This window comes from Rhinichthys klamathensis, unplaced genomic scaffold (assembly GCF_029890125.1).
Source record: "Rhinichthys klamathensis goyatoka isolate OS25496 unplaced genomic scaffold, OSU_Roscu_1.1 h1tg000230l_1, whole genome shotgun sequence".
Lineage (NCBI taxonomy): Eukaryota > Metazoa > Chordata > Actinopteri > Cypriniformes > Leuciscidae > Rhinichthys > Rhinichthys klamathensis.
In genome coordinates, this window is record NW_026606754.1 from 1,994,389 (window position 1) to 2,021,812 (window position 27,424).

The following is a 27,424-nucleotide window of genomic DNA, read 5'->3' on the forward strand; positions in this document are numbered from 1 at the left end:
TACCTTAAATTATATGTTAATCTCTGTAAAGCTGCTTTGAAACAATCTGTTAAAAGCCAGCGCTATATAAATGAGGATGATTTGACTTGACTTGACTTGACTTGACTTGATGGCTGGCTAAATTTTTGGGTGAAAATGCTAAAATGCTTAAGACTTTTGCACAGTTTAGTAATGAAACTCTAGTGGGTGCCGGCTGATGGTCCTTTACATGCAGTCTGCAAGCAATCATATCATTACCGCATGGCACAAGCTATTAAATACATTAACATTAAAATTATTTAGAGAGTTGTCATGATTTTAATATATATAGGGATGCACCGGCCTATATATTGGTTATACAATATCTGTCCTACCTACATAATCGGTATTGGCTGAAAGAAACGGTCGGATCAGCCGAGGGTCAGGGCCGATTGTATCCCTTCCCATTTAGCACCGCTCCCATCCAATAATCACAATCTCTTTTGTGCTTTGTTCCTGTTGATGAGCTGCCATGTCTTAGCTTTCAAATTCTGTCCATTTTATCATGAAATTCAAACAATAAATGTTATGGCACTATTAAATGTGGCGTGACAGATCACTGTATCAGATCATCTCTTCCACTTTACTACTAGTTATATCACAAAATAATTAAGAATGTACATCAGAAAGTATGTTGAAAGATACAGTACAACTTACTGAAATGTATCATCTCATTAATCAGTGCTTCACCCAGAAATACCTTCATTTTTTTTTTTTTTTTTTACCTTTACAAATTGCATATATGCATCACTGTGAATCTATTCTAAGTTTGACCAAACCGGAAATGGCATTGTTAAAACTAGCACTTTCAGCAGCATGGCAGATCAGTTCAGTCATGTCTTAGCCTGCAACCGTGAATGATTTCATCTTCATCATACATTCAGAGCCGGTAGCGAAATCTCTCAGTTGTCTCGTCACAGAACGGATGCTAAGCAACCTCTCTGAAACGGCGCTCTGGAGGTGGCAGAGCCGTCACGGCTCGCATCACAAGCGGCCCATACCGGCCGTGGCGTTTCAATTAGCCACCGCGAGCGGCACAAGAGCAGAGGAGAGATTAGAAACAACTAAATTCAATTACAGCTAAGCCTCCATGGGTAATGCTTCAAACTTCATCGTGTTAAGATCTAGTTAAGAGTACAGAGGAAAGGGCGCTTGCTTTCTGCTGGATTCCCGCACTCGGATCTCTGCGTCTGTCCTAAAGTGACACATCAGGACATTACAGCGCACAGTTTACTGGGAGATGGGAATGAATAAGCATAGACCAGGACAAACAAACACATGAGCTCTGCTTGAATCCTGTCCCTTTTATTGCTCTTCCACAGCTCACAAGACTTCTCTGATATCTTTGTCTCCGACGTTTCTGCTTAGGAGAATTTGGAGACAAGTAAGACTTGGGTAACTTCCACTGCCTTTGGTTAAGCTTTACTCAGGATTTTCAGTAAAATGTGCTCTTAAAATAGTAAAAACATGAACTGGAACGATTTATGCTATTGTGAATCGCTTTCTGTTTTCTTTAACGGAACTGTTAATTTGCACAGTAACATGATCAGAAACTGTGAATCAGAATCAATGCAAATGCTTCTCAGTCAGAAGAGTGAACTAGTACTGTAAACTCTTTAAACACTACAATGACATGAATCAATACATTAACTGATGTTCTAAAACATGTTTTGATCCACAGCGTTGCACTTATCAAGGATTTAATTAAAGATTTGAACAAAAAATAGCACATATATACACTGCTGGGCCAAAGAAATAAGTGATATTTGGATTTAAATTGGCAAATGCTTAAGAGTCGATGACTGGATCATTATCGCAGTGATTATTATGTTTCTAGCATGTTATGTGTTTGGCAACAGTTCTTCTAACTCTAATTGATGGAGTGTGTAGCTTTTCTTTTCTTAAACAACCATGTATGAAGACACATCATGTTCATATTCCAGGATGACAATATCCAGATTCATCAGACTCAGATTGTGAAAGAATGGTTTGCATGAAGAATCGTTTTCACACACATGAATCCAGAGCTTAAATTCACTGAGAGTCTTTGGGTTGTTCTGGAGGAGACTTTACAGAGAGCCGGACTCTTGCACTGACAATACAAGATCTTGACCAAAAACTGATGAACCTCTTGATGGAAATAAATGTTGTGATGTTATTTCCATTAAAAGGTGTATCAGTTGTTGGTCAGGATCTTTGTCTATTTAAATCCAAACAGCAAGTTTTTTTTGTTTGTTTGTTTTTTGGCCAGGCAATGTATGTTCTTTGTGTTATCCTACTGTTATTATTTTTTTATATGTATGTATGTTGTATGTATGCATGTATTTTTCCCCTGTAAAACAGTATTACTTCATCATCCAAAACTTCAATAAATTAATACTTAAAAAGGCAACAATCTTTTAAATGATATTATAATTATTTTAATCCAAAGCAAGAATGTAATTAAAGGTTTGAAAAATTAAATTAAATTAAATTATTTGGTGTTTTGTGTAAAATTCTATTTAAAGGCTCGTACACACCGGGACGAATATCGGCGCGCGTTATTCGCCAGCGTTTTTCAACGCTTTTTTTGTGTTCACACCCAAGCGATTTTCGCTGACGATGAGCCGAGTGAACGTGCAAATTCATTCCCTGACATTAGATGGCGCCAAATGTAAAACAGCTCTACATTCATCTTGCCTTGCGTCTTCCTCGTCTTATTTCTTCCCGGCAGTGTAGACGCTACTTGGCGTATATCTTCTTCTTCGCCGTTAGGTATGTGTGCTCGGCAAGACCGTTTTGTGTTTGAGCGCCCCCAAGTTGTGTTTTACTGTAACTTCAGAAGCTCCAGACATATGGAGGGATTATTGGGACAGATTGAAAACTAAAAGTCTAAAACTAAAAGTCTTAAACGAAAACCAAAAGTCTAAGTTTGAAACTAAAAGTCTAAGTCGAAAACTAAAAGTCTAAGTCAAAAATGAATTTGGTATTTAGGATTGGGCATTTGGTATTTAGGATTGGGCATTTGGTATTTAGGATTGGGCATTTGGTATTTAGGATAGGGCATTTCGTATTTAGGATTGGGCATTTGGTCATTTAGCCATTTAGGATTTAGGATTGGGCATTTAGGGATTTAGGATTGGGCATTTAATCATTTAGCCATTTAGGATTGGGCATTTGAGGATTGAGGAGTGTATGCAAATAAGGAGGCGTGGCCCAAATACTGGAGGCTGGGTTTGAAATGGCTGGTGCAGATGCACCTTATGGACAGCAGAGGGAGCTCCAGTCAGTCCAGTGCTAAGGAGCACACTGTAATGAAACCAAACAGAGCAGGTCTGGAGCGAGGACTGTACTTTATAATGTGATAACTTCAACTTAATGACAGCGTTGTATAGGGGTACTGGAACGGTACATGTATTCCTATTGAACCGAACCGGTAGCCTACGGGCGTCACGGTTCGGTGCACGAATTTACACGGAGAATACACGGTATAAAAATAAATCAACCTCTAAATAGCGATACATTTCGCTCTATTCGCGTTTGGTGTGAACGCAGCATAATAAACAGGCTGCGATATCAAGATTGCAATGTTGGAGTGTGTGCTGCAAAGTTCAAACTGCAAAGTGTGTATATTTGTCTACACTCGCAATAAAATACAACATTGTGCTTTTGTCACACTCTAAAATCTTGTCAAACTGTAACCTACAACTGTCACCCAACCAAAATCACACACACACACACACACACACACACACACACACTCTCTCTCTCTCTCTCTCTCTCACACACACACACACACACACACCTAGTTCGTTCGCGCCCACGCCTCCCCCTCTCTCTCTCGCGCGCACACACACACTCCAGCATTGCAATCTTGATATCGCAGCCTGTTTATTATGCTGCGTTCACACCAAACGCGAGTAGAGCGAAATGTATCGCTATTTAGAGTTTGATTTATTTTTATACCGTGTATTCTGTATTCTCCGTGTAAATTCGTGCACCGAACCGTGACGCCCGTAGGCTACCGGTTCGGTTCAATAGGAATACATGTACCGTTCCAGTACCCCTATACAACGCTGTCATTAAGTTGAAGTTATCACATTATAAAGTACAGTCCTCGCTCCAGACCTGCTCACTCGCTCTGTTTGGTTTCATTACAGTGTGCTCCTTAGCACTGGACTGACTGGAGCTCCCTCTGCTGTCCATAAGGTGCCTCTGCACCAGCCATTTCAAACCCAGCCTCCAGTATTTGGGCCACGCCTCCTTATTTGCATACACTCCTCAATCCTCAATCCTCAAATGCCCAATCCTAAATGGCTAAATGATTAAATGCCCAATCCTAAATCCCTAAATGCCCAATCCTAAATCCTAAATGGCTAAATGACCAAATGCCCAATCCTAAATACGAAATGCCCTATCCTAAATACCAAATGCCCAATCCTAAATACCAAATGCCCAATCCTAAATACCAAATTCATTTTTGACTTAGACTTTTAGTTTTCGACTTAGACTTTTAGTTTCAAACTTAGACTTTTGGTTTTCGTTTAAGACTTTTAGTTTTAGACTTTTAGTTTTCAATCTGTCCCAATAATCCCTCCATACAGACACGTGAGCAAAAGCGCCAATCTCATTGGTCGGATAGTTTTTGACGCGGTGCGTCAAACCCAAAAAAAACGAACCCGAGGCGTTTTTAAAAAAATTACGCTTTTATGCCTGGCGTTTTTCGCGCCGGTGTGCACACTCACATTGGCGCATCTTCCCTTTGTTTAGTCACGAGGCGTTAAACGTCGGCGAATATCGCGTGCGAAATTCGTCCCGGTGTGAACAGGACTTAAAAATACTGGATTGATTACTCTTTGAAACGAATGTAAATAGCATATCTGAGATGATTTGGTCTTGGATGTACAGCATATGATAAGAAATGTATTCACATAGGGCTGTCGCGATAACCGCAATATTGCAATACCGCGCTACTGACAGGCCAACCGCAGAGGAATGCAAGTAACCGCAGCAACCGCGAACCGCGTTTTCTTTTTTCATAAGGCCATCCTTCGTAGTTCGTACCATGTGTATTGAATGTTAAGTAAGTTAATAATGATAACAACAAGACTGTTTATCATGGTGATTTGTACAGAGGCTTCGTGGATTTGGACTTAAGCCTAAACAGACAGTGAATGTATCGACTGAGCGCGTGCGATTACCTGCGTCTGTCTTTGAAGTCAAGTCATGTATATTCGTGAAAAGGTTGCCGTTTCCAAGGAAAGCGAAATATTTGTCGTATCATCCTTTTAACGTGTAAGGGTATTTACCACCATGCGCGTCAGCGCTGGTCAGCATTAAGTGAAGCATTGCTTCAGCTTTGCCCAAAAGTGAAGCATTGCTGGCCAGCTGAGCCTTAAAAAAAGTGGAGCTCAAAGTTAAAAAATAATTAACATCTTGTTTCATTACATCTATCATTTAAGGAATCAGCTTTTTTGAACGTTTTCGTTGAATGAACGGTTTAATGACTCTCTCAAAGACAGTCCGTTGGCGTAACAATGTGCGCGCTGAGTGACAGCCTTTCAATGCGCAGAGACGCTGTTTAGTTTCGGTTACATTGTTTTTGTGTATGCTGACCACTTCATAACACGTATTTATATAGCAAAATTAAATATAAACAAATAAATGGCGGTAATACGAAATATTACCACTTTAAAGTGGTAATATTTTTAAAGAGCCACTTTAAAATTACCGCAAGGGAAATTCCTTCACCCCGACAGCCCTATATTCACATTGAAATAATATGACCTTAGAAAATCTGAGGGCAGTTTGACACATTGTTGAGATCCCTTCTAAAACCTATAGAGGAGACCCCTATGAAATTACCTCATAGATCGTTTTCCACTACATTAACATCAGGGAGAATCAGGTGAAACCTGCTCAATCCTGTTGGGAAAGACATTGTCAAAAACAGAGTAATGGCAAACTTTGAGTGAGCGGTTTCGGTCCTCAGCCTGTGAATCAGCCGACAGCCGTACGGCCGCTTGCTCTCCAGTGCCCAGGGTTTTTACAGCATTACAATGAAGCAGACTCACAGCGATGATTAGCACTTAGCAGAGCAATCAGAAACTGCCCACACCGCCCACATTTCACCAGGCAGCAAATTTATAGATCACAATACGGAAATCTCGTCGTCAGAATTTATGTTCTCGCCAGTATTACTTTTGCCGCAATCCCACCCAGCTGTGGCTTATTTACCTAAAGAAGCGGATGCAGTTTATGGGGGTGCAGATAGAGGTCAGAGAGATATCAATAAAACACAACGACACCAGGGCCCGTTCAGCTCGAGCAGATGCAGTGCTTCTGGTCCACTAATGCCCTGGATGGAGACTGGCAAGGGTGGACGGCACGTCTGCTGTATATTATCATTGGCAAGGACAGGGACTTTTTTTTTATTTCTTTTTTTGGAGGAATGACTCACTACAGGATGCATATGCAAATCCAGCAGGCGAGTCATAGAATCGTTCCAATTCAGTCTCAAAGTCAATTAACTTTGACACTCTAATTAACTGTCAAAAACAGCTAAAAGAGTGAATAAGCCATTATGTGTATTGATAACTGTGCGCTCGGCTCAGCTGGGTCTCTGTTTATAGGTGCAGACAGCTTTATCAGGCCTGTCAAAGTTTGTCCGTCTTGGGTTTTAATGTCTGCGGGAAACTTTTGTGCTGACTTTGAAGAAGTGAAAAGTACAACTCGTCCAATTCTTTGGAGAATGTTTAGTCAGATTTCATCTCTTAATTTCCATACAAATGTGGATCCAGACCGGCTTGGAATCTTTTGATGAATCTTCAGTGAATTTCATTGTACTCATTCAGATTCTGTCAGGCAGCCAACGAGAGATAGTGCTCCTATTAATCGTGTTTTTCACAATAAAAGATGTACAGTTGTGTGACAATTATCTGGTTTTCGGTATGAATGGCTCCTAACATCTGATTTGACTTTCATTTGACTGTGTCGGGATAGTCTAGCAAACACCACGCATGCAACTTTTCACATGCCCACTTCAAGAAGTTCCCTAAATGCAGGAGCTTTCTTGATTTTGCACAGGTGTTTCACCCATACGCATTGCATTGTGTTTTAGGGTTGAAGGAAATGTCTGTAAACTTAATGGATAATGTCCTGGAAGAAAGAACCACCTTTTCTCTTTTTATATGGATTTATTTCTTACAGTGTATAGGGTTAAAGGGATACTCCACTTTTTTTTGGAAATAGGCTCATTTTACAACTCCCCCAGAGTTAAACTGTTGAGTTTTACCGTTTTTGAATCCATTCAGCCGATCTCCGGTTCTGGCGGTACCACTTTTAGCATAGCTTAGCATACATCATTGAAGTGGACAAGACCATTAGCATTTCTCAAAAAAAAAAATGACCAAAGAGTTTAGATATTTTTCCTATTTAAAACTTGACTCTTCTGTAGTTACATCGTGCACTAAGACCGAAGGAAAATGTAGTCCCCAGCTCCGTAGCCTATTTTCAGGCGCTGCGTCATATCATTACGCCTGCTGCACTCATGGTACGGCAGTAAAGTTTATTGATTATTACGCAGGAATGAGAGTATAGTTCCTAGCCATATCAGCCTAGAAAATCGCAACTTTACATTTTCCTTCGGTCTTAGTGCACGATGTAACTACAGAAGAGTCAAGTTTTAAATAGGAAAATTATCTAAACTCTTTGGTCATTTTTTTTTAGAAATGCTAATGGTCTTGTCCACTTCAATGATGTATGCTAAGCTATGCTAAAAGTGGTACCGCCAGAACCGGAGATCGGCTGAATGGATTCAAAACCGGTAAAACTGGGGGAGTTGTAAAACGTGGAGTATCCCTTTAAGATTAAGCCTCGAAAGGCATCACTATAGCGTAACATTATCTTATTCAATCCTGAAGCTTCTGTTCGGTTAGTGCTGTGCAAAAACCAGTGGTGTTTAAATGGACTGCATTTTTGTAGGCAGAACCTTTATAGTCAAAACCCATGAATGCCACAGATGGTGACGCATGATCAAAGACATCCTCAATAGAAGAAGAGGTGTGCGGTTCCCCGAGGTTTCTTTGAGGATTTGATGGTATTCCAGCACTGATCTTTGGAGATCTCCTCAGGGACTGACAGCTGAAGTTTTTTCCCCTTGTAATGTGACCGTCTCTTGAAATCCTCCTGTTGCTCTTTACAGTCTAGTGAGTTTTAACAACTCTTCAAGAGTTCTCAAAACTCTCACTTGATCTGCCATATTGCACTTGAATAGAAATACATTGTGCAGAGCAGGTGACCAAGACAAGTCAGGTCAAACCCCACACCAACTGTTTTCAACATTGATAATAATCATAAATGTTTCTTGATCATGAAATCATCATATTAGAGTGATTTCTGAAGGATCATGTGACACTGAAGACTGGAGTAATGATGCTGAACATTCAGCTTTGATCACAGGAATAACTTAAACCGTACTATTCAAATAGAAAACAGATGTTTTAAGTTGTCATAATATTTTTTTTTTTTTAAGATTTCCAATCAAATAAATGCAGCCTTGGTGAGCAGAAGAGACTTATTTTAAAAACATTAAAAATATTACGATCCCAAACTTATATAGGCTATCAGTGGTGTACGGTCCATTTATATATGGACCACACGCCACTGATAGCCTACCGGTATATAAGTTTGGGATCGGTAAGATTTTTAAAGGGTAACTAAACCCTAAAACAACTTTTTTTAGTTAATGATCTGTAAGACTGGGGCTTTATTAATGCTGTTCATTGATTCAAGTAATTTTTTTGACATTTGGGTATAAAGTGTTTTAATTCTACAATATATGGTGTAAAAACGTCTGAGTGCTGCCCTCTTCAGGTCGAACGGTGGCTACTGCAGTTGAACTTTCCTATTGGAAGTTGTGGGACCCTGTGATGTAAGCAGGCACCAGCTAACCACACCCTTGCCTACAGAGAGACCCGTCTCAGGTGCTTACACGATAAAATGTTGGCAATTATACGTATGGAACTTTCCGTAATTTATTTATGTGCCAAACGACGGTAATTTTCTTCAAATGCCACTCACTGATAGTTCCGGTGTTGTGCCGAATTTCGACCCCCTGCCAAATTATTACCCCCCTCGTTGAAGTCAGTACCTGAATGCCTAATCCCAACCCCGCCCCTAATCCTAACCCCTCCCCCACAACTAATCCTACACCTACCAATGCTAGGGGGGAATAATTTGGCAGGGGTCGAAATTCGGCACAACACCGATAAGCTGATCCACAGCAGCTTTGACGCGTGCGCTCTGTTGTTATGTGTCGTCATCACTTCACACAGTTCTCATTGGTTTGCTGGCCTATGGTGGATTTAATGCGCAGGGAAAGCTGTCCACGGATCGCTCGCCCAAGAGGAAAAATAGATCTCGATCACGGAAGTCACATTGTATTTGATACAAAACTAAATAGACTAAATCAAGTGGGAAAACGTGATAACTGAAACCATTTTCATGTCTCCATTTAGAATATTTATTGTTAATGAAAACTTATAAACTGTTAAAGATAGAACTACTGTAACTGTAGACCTACAATCTGAGGCTGTTAATCATGGTATATGCGTTTGTTAAAGTCATCAATTTGCATTATTTCAACATATTTTAAAAGAATACTTATATATTTTTATCAGCCTATAGGCTAGGCCTACTTAGATTTATTCTAAGTATATTTTACTTACATTTCATTTATAATAGGCTTCTAAAATGTATTATTGTATGCTTATTTTTAACTCAATAAAAAAACACTTATTGCATACATTTAAATTGAACCTTGCCATGATGTTTCTTATTTGCGCTGTAGCGTTTTAAAGCGGAAGCGTGTCGTTTCTGCGACGTTAGCGCCACCTAGCGGAACTACAAAAATACAGCATATTTTTCCCTTTTGTGTGTCACACCTGACTCAAAACAAACACATCTCAACTGTAAATGTAGACTACTTTCAATTAAAGGTCAAATATATTAATATATTATAAACTTTAGCTGTGTTGCTATGTGTCATGAGTAAGCATCTAAGCAGTGATCGCGAACACGAACCCCATCCAAACGCGAACACGAACCCCACCTGGTATCTGCACTTCTGGTATCTGCACCAGGTGCATTTCTGACATAAAGCGCACCCAGCATGAGCATACCCGGTTAAAAAAGTCACCGCTCGCCACTGATATATAGGCTAGTCACATAAAGAAATGAAATAACGGCTCATTACTGGTGTGATCACAGGTGTGAATCTGACAGGAGAGTCTGTGGTCGCTGTCGGCTGGTGCACTTTCACACAGGTGGCCTCCTTCCTGAAACCATATATGCTTTCTGTCCAAAATCTTCATCTCACTGTCCTGAAACGTGCGGTCCTTGTCCTTTAGATGCAGATGCACTGCTGTGTGTGTCCCGAGGGCTTTGCCCTTCACAGTGGTGGTGTGGTTTGCTGTGTATCGTCCTCATCACACTGCCTCTATGTCTGATGTTGCTCGGTTTGCTCTTCAGCTTTATGAGAGTTCTAGCCCGTTTGAAGTGTATGTTGTGTTTGTTGAAGGTTTCTTAAATATTTTGCTCAACTCTTAAAAATATAGGTTATTTATTGGCATCTGTGGTTCAATGAAGAACCTTTAAAAACAATGGAAACTGTCCATTCCACAAAAGATATATAAAAAAGGTATAAAAATGTTTAACCTTTTTTTTTTATATAGCGGAAAATGTTTCTTTAGAATTTTAAACTGTTCTTCACACTAAGAAAAAATGGTTATTTTAAAGGGATATTTCACCCAAAAATGAAAATACTGTCATAATTTACTCTCCCTCGAGTTGTTCCAAACCTGTGTGAGTTTCTTTCTTCTGCTGAACACAAAGGAAGATATTTAGAAGAATGTCAGACAGTTGATGGACCCCATTGACTTCCATAATAGGAAAAAAAAAAATACAATTGAAGCCAATGGGGTCCATTTTTAAGTGAACTATTCCTTTAAGAACTGGTCACTGAAAGGTTTTTTGGGGAACCCACCGTTTGCAACCTTTTTTTTTTTTTTAGATTGAATTCATCAACTTTGTCTCTGTTGAACCGTTTGTTGGTTTAGATGAAGATGAAAACGTTTTGTGCTACTGAGTGTTAAATGTTCCCTGTGCTATGTTTGGACTTTTACGTTACTTCCTGTCCCGAGTGCCATGTTTGTAGTTCTTTGTAGTTTTTTTCTCGTTGGTTAGTCTTGATTGTTCCCAGGTGTGTCTTGTTAGCTTGTTTTCCTTGTGGGTATATATCCAATTGTGTTTCATATGTTCATTAACGGTTGCTGTCCTTACCTGGATGTTGTGCACTGTCGAGTTCAGTTCCTGGTTTCCCCGTTTTCCTCGGTTTCCCTAGTTTAGCTTCACTGGGAAAAAAAGTGAAGTTGCTGCCTTAAATTCTTTTAAGTGCAATCAACTTGGATGTTTGAGTCATTTCAACTTAAATTACATTAAACTGGCTTAAAAAAAATGTGTTGAATATTGTTATGTTAGGACTTATTTTCACCAACTTATTTTGGTGAGTTAAAGCAATGTGAAAACATATGTTGTCATAACTAATTGATCATTTAATGTTTTACAGTGTTGTTTGTATGATTCTTTGTTTTATTTTTAAGTAAATATACATCGACCCTGGTTCCCCTTCGTCACTATGACGTACGTCTCCGTTCCCTCCTCGGGGAACGAGGGTTACCACGGTCACGGTCACGGTCCATTACACTAGAAACCAATCCAGCCAGAACAGGGGTTTAGTGAACACATTCACTATTATCATTACTTTTATTTGTCTAAAGAATGGACATACGTAAATCATGACATTTATCACAATTACTTTTTACAAAAATTGTAACGCTGTCATTGTCATTATATAAGCTGTCAAGTCAATACAAAAAAATATATATCCAGATTTAAAAAGAAAATGTTACAAATATTAAAATTGTGAATATCATTTAATAATTTGCTTTGGCCTTAGTGTAGTGGCAATATATCTAAAATAATGATAATTGTATTCAATTATTGTATGATTCGTGATTTTCTCACACTGAGTATCGGCCTTCAAAAATGCTGCCGTATATTTTAGGAAGGGGTTCCTTATTTTGGGCTCCATGGTTTGAAAATCCCTGCCCTAAAACATTCTACTATTACCTGGATAACCGGATCTTCAAAGACATTCCCATGGCTTTTAGAGGTCTTGCGATACACTGCCGTAAGACCATTTTAGTTTATATTAAAACCTCTTCCACAGGCATACATCATGTTGACTGTAAATGAATTAAACTGAACTGAGTATTCCCTACCGTAGCGTATAGGTAAAAAAAAAAAAAAATGAAACCGAGAACCCATTTCTCAAGTTCATTCTCCCATCAGAGCGCTAGAGAGTGCATGTAAATGCACATTACAAACCATAATTCTTCATTTCTAAGACATTATCAAGTCACAGAAGCAAACACACGTGCAGCCGCTCATATATTATGAACTGGACACATTGTTCAGATGGGGATGAGACGTGCCGAGCATCACATCGATTCATTCGGAGCGCTCCTGTGACGCCTGACATGTCTCTTCTTTGGGCGTCTTGCTCTTCTGTCGCAGGCGGGTCATAAAGTGCAGATTTCTTTCAGCGTTTTTCTGAAAAGTCATTTAATGTGGTGCGGAGCGGTAGGATGACAGCTGCATGCTGGGAGAGCAGACACAGGGCTTTTCACGCCACCTGGGCCGGGCAGAGCAACTGAGCCGTGCAAAGCCTGAATAGAGGAAGTCCAAGGAGAAGTTCAAGCAATCTGCAGTATAGACGAGTTGCCAAAAACTGTTGACTTTGTTGCATCCGTGCCTGTGTTCAGCGCCCGAGATAAGGCTTTAGAGGGGCGACGGCACGTGATCTCGGCCGTTGTAGACTTGGAATTAAAGCCTCTTTTGTTTTCCCGTTATTATTTGATTTACGGGACCGGACACCAGTTATCTTGCCAAGAAAGATTTTATTCTTATATGTCAGGAGAGAAACTTCAAGATGTTGTATTCATGCCAGGTCAATGCGTTTCCGTGTTTCTCTGAGGTAGTACAGTAAGATTGAGTTTTTATACATCACAGAGAGTCTTACAGCTTCCTTGTAAGGTAACAAAACATGTTGCTCTGAGCTTCTTAAAATTAGAACGTATGTCATACGTATACGTTATGCTTAACATGTCACAATTCACTTCCATATTAAGAACTATCCTTGTTGTTTACATCTGTGATACACTCACATCAGCGGAACATGTTACATTGTACACACCCTCTAAGCAAAATATATCTTCTCCCTGTCTGACATATGATCATCCCATGGACCCATGCTATCTATAGCCCCTCATGCATTCAAACTCATGCTTTTGAAACTTCATAAGATGATACAACTGATTATGAATATTAATAAAGAATAATAATACAAATACATAATATTTAATAATGAAATAATATTAAAAGATGAAATTTTGAATCTTCATTTCCCTCCACTGGAACTACGGCCGTCAGTTCCACACCATCATTCCCAGGTGGCCAACCTATAGAAGTGATAGTGAGGAGAAGAAATAGCAGACCAAGAAAATAGAAAGAACAGAACAGAAGAATGGAAACAGAAAAGGAAAAGAAAAAACAAAACAAAGAAACAAAAACAAAACAAAGAACAAAACCCCAACCCATGATATGTCCCCGTATACTATGTGTATTTTAATATCTATGTGTATGCATTTAAAATGAACCCCAATCATCTAAGAAAAGAAAAACTAAAAAGTCTTCTGTCCGTGCCTGAACTCATTAATTAATTAACTCGTTAATTAATTAAATCCTCCAGTTCCGAACCAAAACAAGAAATTAAAATAAACGTTGATGTTAAAGGATCCTATCCCTTGGGGTTGAAAATCAGTAAACGGATGTTCATTGTTTGTGAGGTAGCGTAGAATGTGTAAAATCTCTTATTTCACGCTGTATGTCCCATTCTTAGTTCTATCCATTTGGTTAGAAATAATCAATTTGACAGGTTTGGTACTTTTCCTTCTAGTAACACATATAAGGACTTGGAATAACTTGCAACCATCTCTAATCAATGTCAATGGAATTGATTCCTGAAATGGAAGCAGAGAAATAATTAACATCACTTCTTTGTTCCCAATCTTTAAAACTAATGGATGAACATTGCTCAATCTCAGGCCATAAGCCATCATTATCATCTTGTTCATTCACTAAGCAAGGTTTAACTTGTGACCAATGATACCATCTATCTGTTCCTACACCCTTCCCTTTGAGACAAACACTTGTATCAGTAGTTAGGAGTATCTCATATGGTCCTTCCCATCTTGGCTCTAAACCTTTCCTAGCAATTCGTTTGATCATAACAAAACTGCCTAACTCGGGAATGTGTGGAATGTCAGTAGTGGTGTGTTTTTCATCCCATTGCTGTTGAGCTTCTCGCACTTTCTTATTATTGTCTTTAGTAGCTTTATCCAGCATTGCGAGATAGCGTCGTAACTTTTCTTGGAACAAAGTAGAGTCTCCTCCTGTTCCCGCAGGTGGCGGAGCATCAGGAGGAAGAACCATTGCTCTTCCAGTCATTAGTTCAAAAGGGGTTAGTCCTGTAACTCGGTTTGGAGTTGCTCTCAAGTTCCACAGAATAGCAGGTAATAACTTATGCCAACCTTGACCAGTTTGCAGAATGGCTTTGGTAAGTGCGGTTTTCAATGATCGATTCATTCTCTCCACAAGCCTTGATGCTTCCGGATGGTACGTAATATGGAATTTTTGTTTAATCCCCATCAATTTCATTGCTTCCTTCATCAGTTTTCCAGTGAAGTGAGTTCCATTGTCAGAATCAAGTTCATATGGAAGACCCCAGCGAGGAAAAACTTCTTCCACCATTACTCGTGCTGTCGCTTCAGCAGTGCAAGTTTTTGTAGGGAATGCTTCCACCCATCTAGTAAATCTGTCCATGATTACAAGTATGTATTGATACCCTCCACTGGGTGACAAAGGTCCTGTGAAATCAATTTGGAGGTGTGTCCATGGACCTGTTGGTCTGGGTGCATGTGACATTCGCACCTTTACAGATTTTCCCACATTTGCTTTGAGGCATATCAAGCATCTCCTACAGTAATCATCAATGTCTCTCATCATTCTTGGCCACCACCAAGTCTCACTGATTTGAGATTTCATTGCTTTTGCTCCAGCATGTACCTTTCCATGATACAGCTGCATTAGTTCTCTTCTTGTTCCGATAGGCATCACCACTTGTCCTGTTGGAATTCTCCAGATACCTTGATCATCCTCTTTCGCTCCCGCTTTTATCCATTGTTCTTTCTCTTCATCTGTCTCCAGTTGATATGACAGAAGATGGAGCTCAGGATTATCCTTGCTGTTTTCCTTTACCAAGGTAACAGGAGTAAGAGGAAGTAGAGCTGCTTCTCTAGCTGCTGCATCCGCTGCCGTGTTTCCTTGACTTTCTTTGGACTTGTCAGATTGATGTGATTTTACTTTGATCACGGATGCTTCTCGGGGTAAGTAACATGCTGTAATCAAACGACGAATTATGGAAGCATGTTGTATTTCGCTCCCACTGCTAGTGATAAGTCCACGTCTTTTCCACAGAGCCAGGTAGTCATGGACCACGCCAAAAGCATAACGACTATCTGTATAGATGTTGACTCGATCTCCTTCTGATAGTTCAAAGGCTTCTGTAAGTGCTATAAGTTCAGCTACTTGCGCTGAAAATTTCCCAGAAAGGGCTCCTTTCTTTACAACAGTTCCATCTCCTTTCACTACAGCCCATCCAGTATGTCGCTTTCCATCAACATAATAACTGGATCCATCAACCCATAACTCTTTGTCTGGGATTTCAAGAGGGATTGGATTAACTGGACCAAGACTATCTTCTTCTACTTGTTTTTCACACTCATGTGGTATTCCCTCATGTGGTTCCAGCATCATTGTTGCAGGGTTAAGAGACGTGTCCCTGATGATTTCCACTCTTAAATCCTTGTTCAACAAAGTTGCATCCCATTTTGCTCTTCTTGCATCAGTTATGGTTTTGATGTTCGTGTTGTTCAACAGTGTCACTATACTGTGTGGAGTGTGCAATATGATAGTTTGTGCTCCTATCAGATTCTCAACAGCATCCACTGCCCATGTGGCACCATCGAGGGCTTGTATACATCGTGGTTGCCCAATCATAGTGACAGGAATCTTTGAGGAAAAGTAACCAACTGGTCTGTATCGATCACCTGGTTTTTGACACAGTACTGCTGAATACGTCTCATCTCCTACCCTGGTCCACAAATGAAAATGCAACCGTCCGTCAGGAAGTCCCAAAGCTGGGGCTGAAGTCAGTTTTTCTTTCATAGAAGTAAACGCTTCCTCAGCTTCCGGTGTCCAGTTTATCTGTTCCACTCCAGGCTTTCCTCCCTTGTACAGGTCGATGAGGGGGCTGGTGATGCTAGCAAAATCAGGTATATACTGACGACAATAGTTGAAAAGTCCCATCACCTTCCGCATTCCTGTAACTGTTAGAGGTTTTGGAAGTTGTCGTAATGCCTCTACACGCTCTGTTGTCATTCTCCTTCCCTCCACAGATATTTCTTGGCCCAAATAGATAACCTTGGATTTGGCCAGCTGTGCTTTGTCGGGGTTAACTTTGAATCCCCCTTTCCTAAGGGCTTGTAGGACAACATTCAGAGCAAATACATGGCTGTTTTCATCTGGGCTTGCAATTAACAAATCATCAACATATTGGAGGCAAACACTTCCTGATTTCTCAATTTCAGCTTTTTGCTCCGTTAAGAACTGGTCCAAAGCTCTATGAAATACAACAGGAGAAAGATTAAGACCTTGTGGGAGTCTGTTCCAAACATACTGTTTTGCGCCCACTGTGAAGGCTAATTTCTCTTGAGATCTTTTGTCTATAGGTATAGACCAGAAAGCCGACAGTACATCCAGTACCGTAAAAATTTTAGCATTTCCTGGAATATCATTCAGAATGGTGGCAGGATTGGCCACAATAGGATGCGGTTTTGGTGTTACACTGTTAAGTCTTGTGTAATCAATGGTTAATCGCCATGAGTTATCAGATTTCTTGACAGGCCAGACAGGACTATTAGTGGTAGATGAAGTTTGTCTGATGATTCCTTCAGCTTCCAAGTCTGCCACTATCTCCTCCACGGCTCGTCTTGCTTCAGGTCGGATGGGGTATTGTTTATGAGGGGCATGTATCGGTCCCTCAATAACAATGGGATCAATGTTGGCTTTGCCACAATCCAATTTGTGTTTAGCCCAAACATCTGAATATAAACTGCACAGAAGACCCCACACACCGTCTTTTTTCCAGTTTCTGATAATTGGTTTTGCTGTACCAACAGACCTTAGATTACATGTGCGATCTTCGTGTGGTATTATCCCAGCAGTTGTAGCGATTTGACGACTGTCAGTGAATATGATCATGTTCAACAATGGAAGAATGTCCATGCCAATAAGGCTTCCTTGTGAATTCGGCCCAACCCAGAAAGATGTCCATAAGACTTCATCTTCATGTATTTGCAGTGGAACTTGAATACTTTTGCGAAATTTTGTGATACCTCCTCCAACTCCTTCAACTTCCATAGTTTCATCTGTTGTAGGTAGATTCAGATCTGTTATTGAAATGGCTGCTCCTGTGTCAACAAGGATGTCACATGGGTGGCCCCCTATTAATGCATTGACGAAAAGGCGATTGTCTCTTTTCTTACTAATACAGGGGGCCGCTGATTCCTATTGCGGACGCATAATTCCCTCAATGAGCTGACGGACTTGTGCTTCAGTCCACGTCTTCCCTTGAGGGGTTTCATTATGGTTTTTTGCACTGACCTGTCTAAATGATGGACCTTGACCTTCTGCTCCACCTCCTTTAGCCCAACAATCTATGTTGGAGTGTCCACGCTTTCCACAGTTGCTGCAGAAAATCACCCTATTCTTTGTGTCCTTGTTGTATTGAGCTGTTGCCACTCCTCTTCGATATGGCTTGTTTCCTTCTTCTTTATTTGATCTCATAGCCATCTCTAAGCGGCCAGCCCATTGCATGATTTGGTCAAATGTCTCACCTGGGTTGACTCCAAGTGATAAGGCTTGTTGGTATTTTGCGCTAAGTCCATCCACAAGTGTGTCAGTGAACTGTACATCATCTCTGTCAGGTTGTTTCTTGGCACAGAGAGCCCATCTCTCATAAGCATTCCACTTACGTAGAGCATATTCATCTGGAGATTCATCATCCTTTTGCTTAATCAATGTCACTAATGTGAAAGGAATTTTACCACTGCCCAAGATTTCCTGGATTTCTTTTCGGAACACATCTAATGCTTGCCAAAGACCCAGGGGTCGTCCCTGGCTATCAACCCACAAATCTATCCATTGGGCGGTTGTTATCGAAGCTGGCAAGCGTTCCCATCTGTCTCTTGGGATTTTAGCTTTCACAATGGTGTGTATGTCTCTTAATGACATTTGATGTGCTTCAATCAATGAGTCTAATTCTCGCCAAAACTCTGTGTTTGGATCTTGTCTCTTCAGAGGAGGCAAGGCTGTGAGAATGGCTTGACGTTCTCCTGGTGTGAATGGTCTCTCTTCTGTCATCATTTCAGATCCTTCCCTTTTAATTACAGGTGAAGAAAATTCAGGACCGATCTTGTCAATTGTGATCATGTCGTCATCTCTTGTCTCATCACCCCAGTCAGAATCATAATTCCGAGCTGGTGTACATCGGAGCATGTCTCTGTTTGGCTGAACTGTTTTAGATCTTGTTATTACCGGAGCTGCTTGTGCAGATGCAATATACATTTTGTCAACTGGGCCTCCAGTTGATCTCAAAGCTTGAGGCTGTGTCAGAGGTTTAGATGAATTTGTATATTGTTCAGGCAAAATTGGATAAATTGGGTTGTAAGGAGGAGGCGTTACAGTTGTTGCAGATTTCACTGGTGCTTGTGAATATTTCTTTTCAGCTTCAGTTATTATATTTGTCCAATCTGGATCAAATGAATCGTCATTGGTTGTATTTTCTCCATCTGAACATTTAATAGACATAATTTTGTTCAGTTTGTTATATGCTTCAATTTGAGGCTTCATTGCTTCAACAAGTGGGACTGGGCACCCATTGAAACCGCAACAAATTCCACCTTGTTTCAAAATCCAATGTGCGGCGAGGATTGGAAATACTTTTGACTTGATAGAGTCCTTTTGGGACTCAAGCCAGCTTAACTGTACATCAAGAGATGTGTTAATGTCCAGTCCTTTTTTCAAAAACTTAGCTTGCTTTTTCTGTTTTCTTTCTAAGTACCAAGCAGATATTGTTCTGCTGTTAAATCCACTTTCTGCCATTGAAAATAATTTGTCACTCTGTGTCTGTGTGCTCAAACAGCAGGGCTATTTTTGTGAGTGAGTGTGTGTGGGGAGTGAATTCCAAAGGGAGGGGCTCTCTGCTTCCCTCACTCTGCTTTTTCTCCCTCCACCTGCTCTAATTTCTCAAAGAACAAAGAAGGGGTTGGGGAAACAAAACAAAAAACAACTCTAATAATTTCTGTTTTCCTTTTTTTGTTTGTCTTAACTCAGATCAATTTATATATATATATATATATATATATATATATATGTATTTTAAAGTTGCTCTCAGATCAGTCTTTTCCTCCAAACACTGAACAGCTTTCTTGTCAAAATCAGAATGCATGCAATTTTAGCTTCTATTCCATTGATACCCTTCTTCTAAGGGTTCAATCCTCTGCGTATTTACGTTTTAGGGTTTATTTGTAACTGTACTAACTTCAAGCACAGACCCGCCACTGTAAACCGCTATAAATCACTGCTTGTCAAACTATCCTCGTCTTCTTCTGAAACGATTCTTCGTGTATTGGATATATTTTAGAGATAAATCTGCCCTTTATCGCAGTTTCCCAATATTCCAACCACCTTACAAGCTAATTGCTAAATCGCCTTACAGCTTTTTCCAAAATTTGACTAAGATGGTCTTTTTCCTAAAAAAGATCCACTTTCTAAAGTTTTTTCAAAAATGAAAAAGACTTCCCCAGCATCATTCAATATTCAGAGGTTTACTGACCAGAGCAACTCAAATAAGCCACATCAAATTATAATTATTTAAATTTTTCCTTTTTCTGACACATATATTCATTGGCAACACAACTGGTACTTTAAATAACACAGTTCTTTTAAGCAGTTTCAGTCAATGTCTAATCATCAGGCAGACTTGGAATTATTTAGAATAGAAAAAGTCTTACCTTGAATGATTGAGACAAATGCCTGAAGATGCAATCCTGTTCTTCGTGACGCCAAATGTAGACTTGGAATTAAAGCCTCTTTTGTTTTCCCGTTATTATTTGATTTACGGGACCGGACACCAGTTATCTTGCCAAGAAAGATTTTATTCTTATATGTCAGGAGAGAAACTTCAAGATGTTGTATTCATGCCAGGTCAATGCGTTTCCGTGTTTCTCTGAGGTAGTACAGTAAGATTGAGTTTTTATACATCACAGAGAGTCTTACAGCTTCCTTGTAAGGTAACAAAACATGTTGCTCTGAGCTTCTTAAAATTAGAACGTATGTCATACGTATACGTTATGCTTAACATGTCACAATTCACTTCCATATTAAGAACTATCCTTGTTGTTTACATCTGTGATACACTCACATCAGCGGAACATGTTACATTGTACACACCCTCTAAGCAAAATATATCTTCTCCCTGTCTGACATATGATCATCCCATGGACCCATGCTATCTATAGCCCCTCATGCATTCAAACTCATGCTTTTGAAACTTCATAAGATGATACAACTGATTATGAATATTAATAAAGAATAATAATACAAATACATAATATTTAATAATGAAATAATATTAAAAGATGAAATTTTGAATCTTCAGCCGTGAATGAACGCATTTGCATAATCCGCAGTGAATTACTCTGGATATCATCTTTTAAAATCAGCATTTTTTAAAATGCATGCTTATATCCGGGGGAAGAAGAAAAAAAAACACTGCCACGAAGTACAGTTGGTCTTTTCAACAACTGTGACAACAATATTATTTTGAAAGTTAATCACAGCACACTAATGCATTTACAAATAAGGATTTTGCCTTCTTTATAATGACATCCTTAAGCTGTATTTGCTGGCGCTCATGGCTATTTATTATGTGTTCTGGTCTGTGTACAGGAACTAAATGAATCCTTTTAGCAAACCCCATACAAACCAATTTAGACCTGTCAGTCACTGCCGGTCAATGCCATTTTGGTATATTAAAAAAATCCAGGGGTGCTATTCTACATAATGACCAAATGCAAATAGCCTGCCTCGATATCAGAGGCTATTTACAATAACTCCACCCACCAATGCTTGGTTAAGCCAGACAGAACCAGAGGTGTAAAGAGTAAAGCATACGTCAGTCACCAATTCCAATACGACTTGAGTTTTAAAGATGCTTTAGTCCTCAACAACTGAGAGAAATGCCAGTGAAAAACAAGAAACAGTTGATCACATGTTTATTTTCTAAAATTGAGATAAAACTGCACACCTCAATATTGCAATAGGCTTAATTAAGGATCGACACAGCTTCTACAAAAACTCAAGTCTCAGTTACGCTCAAGTGCTCAAAAAGAGCTTAAAATCCCCCTGTGGTGAAAATCAAGCTTTTAATGTTGTTTATATGTCTATGTGGTGTTTTTACTATGCTTTAAGACAAACCATGTGTAAATTCATAAGTCGACAGCATTGCTGAGTATTTTCTACTTAAAACTGCAGTGAACCAAAGACAGCCTCAAAAACACGGTTTGAAATCGCTGGTGTTTCTGACGTCACAAACGACCTTGTAACCAATCAGATCAACGTGTGATCGTCAACCAGTGGATCTCTGAGCTGAGTGAGTGAGTGGAGGCGGGGCTCATTTGCATATTTATAGAACCGCGTATACTAAATGAGGCAAGGGTGTAGAGTTACATTCAAGCTAAGGCATGAAGAATTTTTTTTCAAGGAAAAAAAACATTTAAATATGTCGTTTTGGTGATCAAAGATGAGTTTTAAGAGATACAATTATAGACTTAGGTAAACCAATATCCTTCAAAAAGGTCTCTTCAATATAATGCATAAAATATTTTTAAGTAAAATGAAACAGTCAAAGCCTATTTACATTGGATTTGATCGTCCTCATCTCATATACGAAACACCTGTGATTCAGCAATGCTAATGCACACACACTCACGTAAAGTAGCTTTGTTGACAAGTCTGTGTGAGTAAGGGCGAAAGGCATACCTTCAATGATGGCGATATCACTTCTTTTGTACATTTGTCTAACAAATGATTCTGTAATGTAACGACTAAGTATTACTCATCACAAATGTATTGGAGTAAAGATTACATACTTATTCAAAAATGTCATGTAGAGAGTAAAAGTTGCTCACATCTTTCATACTAAGTAAAAGTACAATTTGGCCAAAAAGATACTTAAATAAAGTAGCTAATTACATTTACTCAAATACACAGACTCCCCCTTTTCCCAAACCCATTCTTCTCTCTTTTCCCATTGCACATCAGCTCGGAGAGGTGCTCATTAAAAATAAAAATCAATGAAATATTCGAAAAGTGGGAATAAAGTGCCTAACGGGTAATTAATAGTGCTAACGGGTAGGGTTAGGTGCAGCATCCATTTATGATTTTACTAAATATAATCATAAACACTGTTTTAAAATGTACTACATAGTATAAATAGCATCAATTGCTATTTACACTTAGAGTAATGTGTATTTAACTATATTTGCACTCTCTATTATTAATAATACAATTAATCCAACTTTTTATATATATACACATTTAATTCAGAAATATTAAATAATTTTTTTGACTCGATTAAAACCAGTTAATTAGAATTTCTGGATTTTTTAGTTTTAGTGTATACCGTATTATGAGTGATGCACGATGCAGATGTTTCACAGCTGGTACTATATGTGTATTTGAACACCGCTGGAATGCCGAATCGACCAATCACAATGCGGGACCGACGCTATCTGTTTTATATTCAACTCAGGTTGCATTGCAGATATTTTTTTGCACTTTGCCCAGTAGTTGTTTTTTAACTGCTGTTGGACAACCTAGAGATCTAATCCAAAATGACAAAGTCACATTAATTGTCTTTGTGTATATACATAACACTTCATTTGTGTAAAATCGAATTCGCACTCTGAATGTATTTTATGTGACAGCATGTCAACACCCATGAAGCTCTGGAGTGTGAGCTAACACAAAAATGATTGTTTTCCTGCCAGGATTTTCCATTCTTCAAGCCATAATGGAGGCCGCAGTGGCAAACAACTGGCAAGTTACAGCGCGCTCGGTGGGCAGCATCACCGACCCCCAAGAGTTTCGCCGCATTATCGAGGAAATGGACAGGAGACAGGAGAAGCGCTTCCTCATCGACTGTGAAGTGGACAGAATCAATGTCATCTTGGAGCAGGTAAAGTCTACATCTCCCTGCTTTCTGTTTCATGCTCGGCCTGGCTGGTTTGACGTCTCTTAAACCCCTGCAACCGAGGACTCGTTCATTTGGCAGGAATCTAGTCCCTGATTTATTCATATTCCTTAAGTCCATCACTCTACCCGTGTGTTTTTCACATGGATGACCTGACAGATCTGTAGACTGAATGGCTAAGCGGATATTTGAGCAGTTCTCTTGGTTCTCGGATAGATCTGCGCGGCTCTTCGATGCGTGTCTGTGAAGGGTAATCAGCCCCTGAATTGAAATGTCCTCGTTAGCGCTAATTTAAATGTATTAGCTCCAGAAGCACAATACCTCATCATTGAATTTTTTTGTTTCGCTTGCTTTTATGAATCTGTTCTGCCACTAAATTTAATCCATAATATATATTTAGCTTTCATTTACCACGGGCAGCATAATTCAGTTTTCTTTACTCGGGCAAATTGCACAATTTATGTTGTCATTGCTCTATTTTGTTTTTGAAAAAGACCAAAATGGCTACTATAAATCAATAGAGTGCAACAGTAACTACCCACTTTTTCAGCAGCCTGGGTTCTGAAAGTATTTTTCCCATTCATTTTCTCCATAGGGATTTCTGAGAATCTTTCAATAGAGCTCTAAGCCTCAAACCAAACCAGCCGGCTTTGAGATGAATCACGACATTACAACACACACTGCCCGGCCAAAAACAAAAAGTCACTGTTTGGATTTAAATTGGCAAATGCTTAAGAGTCGATGACTGGATCATTATCGCAGTGATTATTATGTTTCTAGCATGTTATGTGTTTGGCAACAGTTCTTCTAACTCTAATTGATGGAGTGTGTAGCTTTTCTTTTCTTAAACAACCATGTATGAAGACACATCATGTTCATATTCCAGGATGACAATATCCAGATTCATCAGACTCAGATTGTGAAAGAATGGTTTGCATGAAGAATCGTTTTCACACATGAATCCAGAGCTTAAATTCGTTGAACATTTTTGGGATGTTCTGGAGGAGACTTTACAGAGTGCTGGACTCTTGCATTGTTAATACAAGAACTTAAACCAAAAATGTATGCACCTCTTGATGGAAATAAATGTTATTTCCATCAAGAGGTGCATACATTTTTGATCAAGATTTGTTGGCAATGCAAGAGTCGAGAGTCACTTTTTTTAGGCAGTGTATGAGTTGAAGAAAACAAGGGTCCAAGACTGAACAAATAACATGTCTTATAGATATTCATCTATTTAGAATTTATCATTAATTATAAGTGTAAAATAGCATCTAAGTATAGTGCAAAATATACTTTTATAAAGTAATAAAATATGTTAAAAATAGGGCTGTCAGTTAAACGCGTTATTAACGGCGTTAACGCAAATCCATTTTAACGGCGTTAATTTTTTTATCGCGCGATTAACTGTCTTTTTGGCCTAGCAAACTTTGTAGTTTTTCTCACATGCTTTTGCAACAGGACTGCGCTATGAAACCCATTCATTTCAATGGCTTGCGCCGCGCGAGGACGTTTTGTTGCTTCGTCGACCAAAGCGCAAGCGGATCTAGCTAGACCGGAAACAACAACAGGCAACGCCACACACACTTGTTTGGGCTTGCGAGCCGGCCAAATAGTTGGTTAACGTTACGTTTTGAGTGGATGGCGAGTGCGAGACGCCGACATGGATGCCAATAAGATTCTGAATGGAAAGTTTACTTTTAAAAAGTTGCCAAATGGTTCCATTGACGAGACCAAAGTGATCTGTGTGTTTTGTCGTTGTGAACTGCGCTATCATCATCGCAGCACGTCCAGTCTGAAATACCACTGATGATGGCCAAGCACACACACACACACACACACACACACAGCTGATGCGAATTCTCCGCCCCCTCGTCAATATCAGGACCTCGTCAGTATTTCTTTCACCCTTTTATTGATGGACAGTGTTACATTGTGTGAGAGATTATTTCCTCCAAGTGAGAATGTTAGTGTGAAATTGAACACAGTATATGCCAATGTTGTTTTCAATAAAAAACATTTGCACAAAGCAAGCCAATCCACTTTTCCAAGTTGATAAGAGTATTAAAATGAGAAAAAATAATGGTACAAAAAGAAATCAAGAGACATTTAGAATAGATAAAAAATGTGCGATTAATTGTGATTAATCGCGAGTTAACTATGACATTAATGCGATTAATCGCGATTAAATATTTTAATCGTTTGACAGCACTAGTTAAAAAGTATGAAACCAAAGTTCACGGGCATCATTTGTAAAATGTGCACGCACACAGATTTGATCTTAGAGTGTGTGTACGCTAAATCCACGCCGGCTTTCTTATTTATAGAACGTCGACATGGAAAGTGATTTGCAGAGTCTGAGCAGACGTACACACTTTACTCGTGGCAGAGAGTCGGAGAACTGCAGGAGTTTGGAAATCTAAGCAATTCTTGCGGCTCGTCGTTCTCAAGTAAAGCACTGGACGTTGACTGGGGCTCTTTTATATGTTAATGATATTAATTAGGCGGCGTTTACAAAACGGAGATCTGAAACCATTCAGCTACGCACAATTTCAAGCTCATTTGCAATTTATAGATTTCACATCTGGAAGAGAGGCGGACGCATATTTTCTTGTGCGTATGTTCGTTCTCTGAATCACACGTACGCACATTTGAGAAATGATCATAAGATCAAATGTAGGGCAGTTTCTACTCAGCCCCAACATGTTTATTTCATTTTGGGGAGTCATAAAGGTAAATACATTTGGCTTGTTGTCAGCAATTGTGGGGTTTAAGATTGTTGTTTCCATTGTAATAATTACTATTCTGATTGGTGTTTCTCTCTTCATGATTGTTCACTGGGATCACACTGGGCCACATTCATAAAACATTAAACAGTGCGAATTTATATTTCCTTATGTATATCCTTAATTTGTTAAAAACATTCGGTAACACTTTACTTGAAGGGGTGTGCATAAGACTGACATGACACCTTCATAATCATGACAGGACACATGAGGTTTTATGCATGTTTATGACAACTGTCATTAAGTGTCATTCGCTCAATTATGACATTTTTTAATGCAAATATGACATATGTCTTGGTAAAGACAACTTGACATAAACCAATACATCATAAATTGTCATAAATATGTCATAAACATGACACAGCCGATTAATTATCAAACTTAAGAAACCACTTAGCTTTATGGGTTAACATTACATTAAACTGTCAGGTGGTTGGTTTTGACATTGGCTGTCATGAGGCCATTATAACATTTTAATGACATATTCAATGTGTATCACTGTAGTTGAGGTCACGAATAATATTCATGACACAGTTATAATGGCTTCATGACAGCCAATGTCAAAACCAGCAACATGACAGTTTAATGTAATGTTAACCCATAAAGTTAAGTGGTTTCTTACGTTTGATCATTAATCTGCTATGTCATGTTTATGACATATTTATGACAATTTATGATGTATTGGTTTATGTCAAGTTGTCATTACCAAGACATCTCAAACAATGTCATATTTGCATAAAAAATGTCATACTTGAGCGAATGACACTTAATAACAGTTGTCATAAACATACATAAAACCTCCTTCATATTCATAACATGTGTCCTGTCATGATTATGAAGGTGTCATGTCAGTCTTATGCACACCCCTTCAAGTAAAGTGTTACCAAACATTCTTACATATATGTTCATGTCGAATTGAATGAGACAATTTATATAATTATATACAAATTAATTTGGCTTGTGTTTCTTGAATGAGTCCCACTGTGGCATCAACAGAAAGAATACCGTTTCTCTGCTCATGGTAGCTAATTTTTCCATTGAGAAAATGATTGGAAACCCTATTGTTGCGCTCTGTTGCCAACAA

General features: G+C 39.1%; 1 protein-coding gene across 4 annotated transcripts in view; it reads left to right on the top strand.

The window, feature by feature from the left end:
• gria3b (glutamate receptor, ionotropic, AMPA 3b) overlaps positions 1-27,424 on the top strand; it is a 180,644-nt gene that overhangs the window by 73,982 nt on the left and 79,238 nt on the right. For all 4 annotated transcript variants that reach the window (XM_056265210.1, XM_056265211.1, XM_056265209.1 and 1 more), the window contains exon 4: positions 23,352-23,539. In XM_056265210.1, coding sequence (XP_056121185.1) covers positions 23,352-23,539 — 188 coding nt within the window. The remainder of the gene's footprint in view (positions 1-23,351; positions 23,540-27,424) is intronic.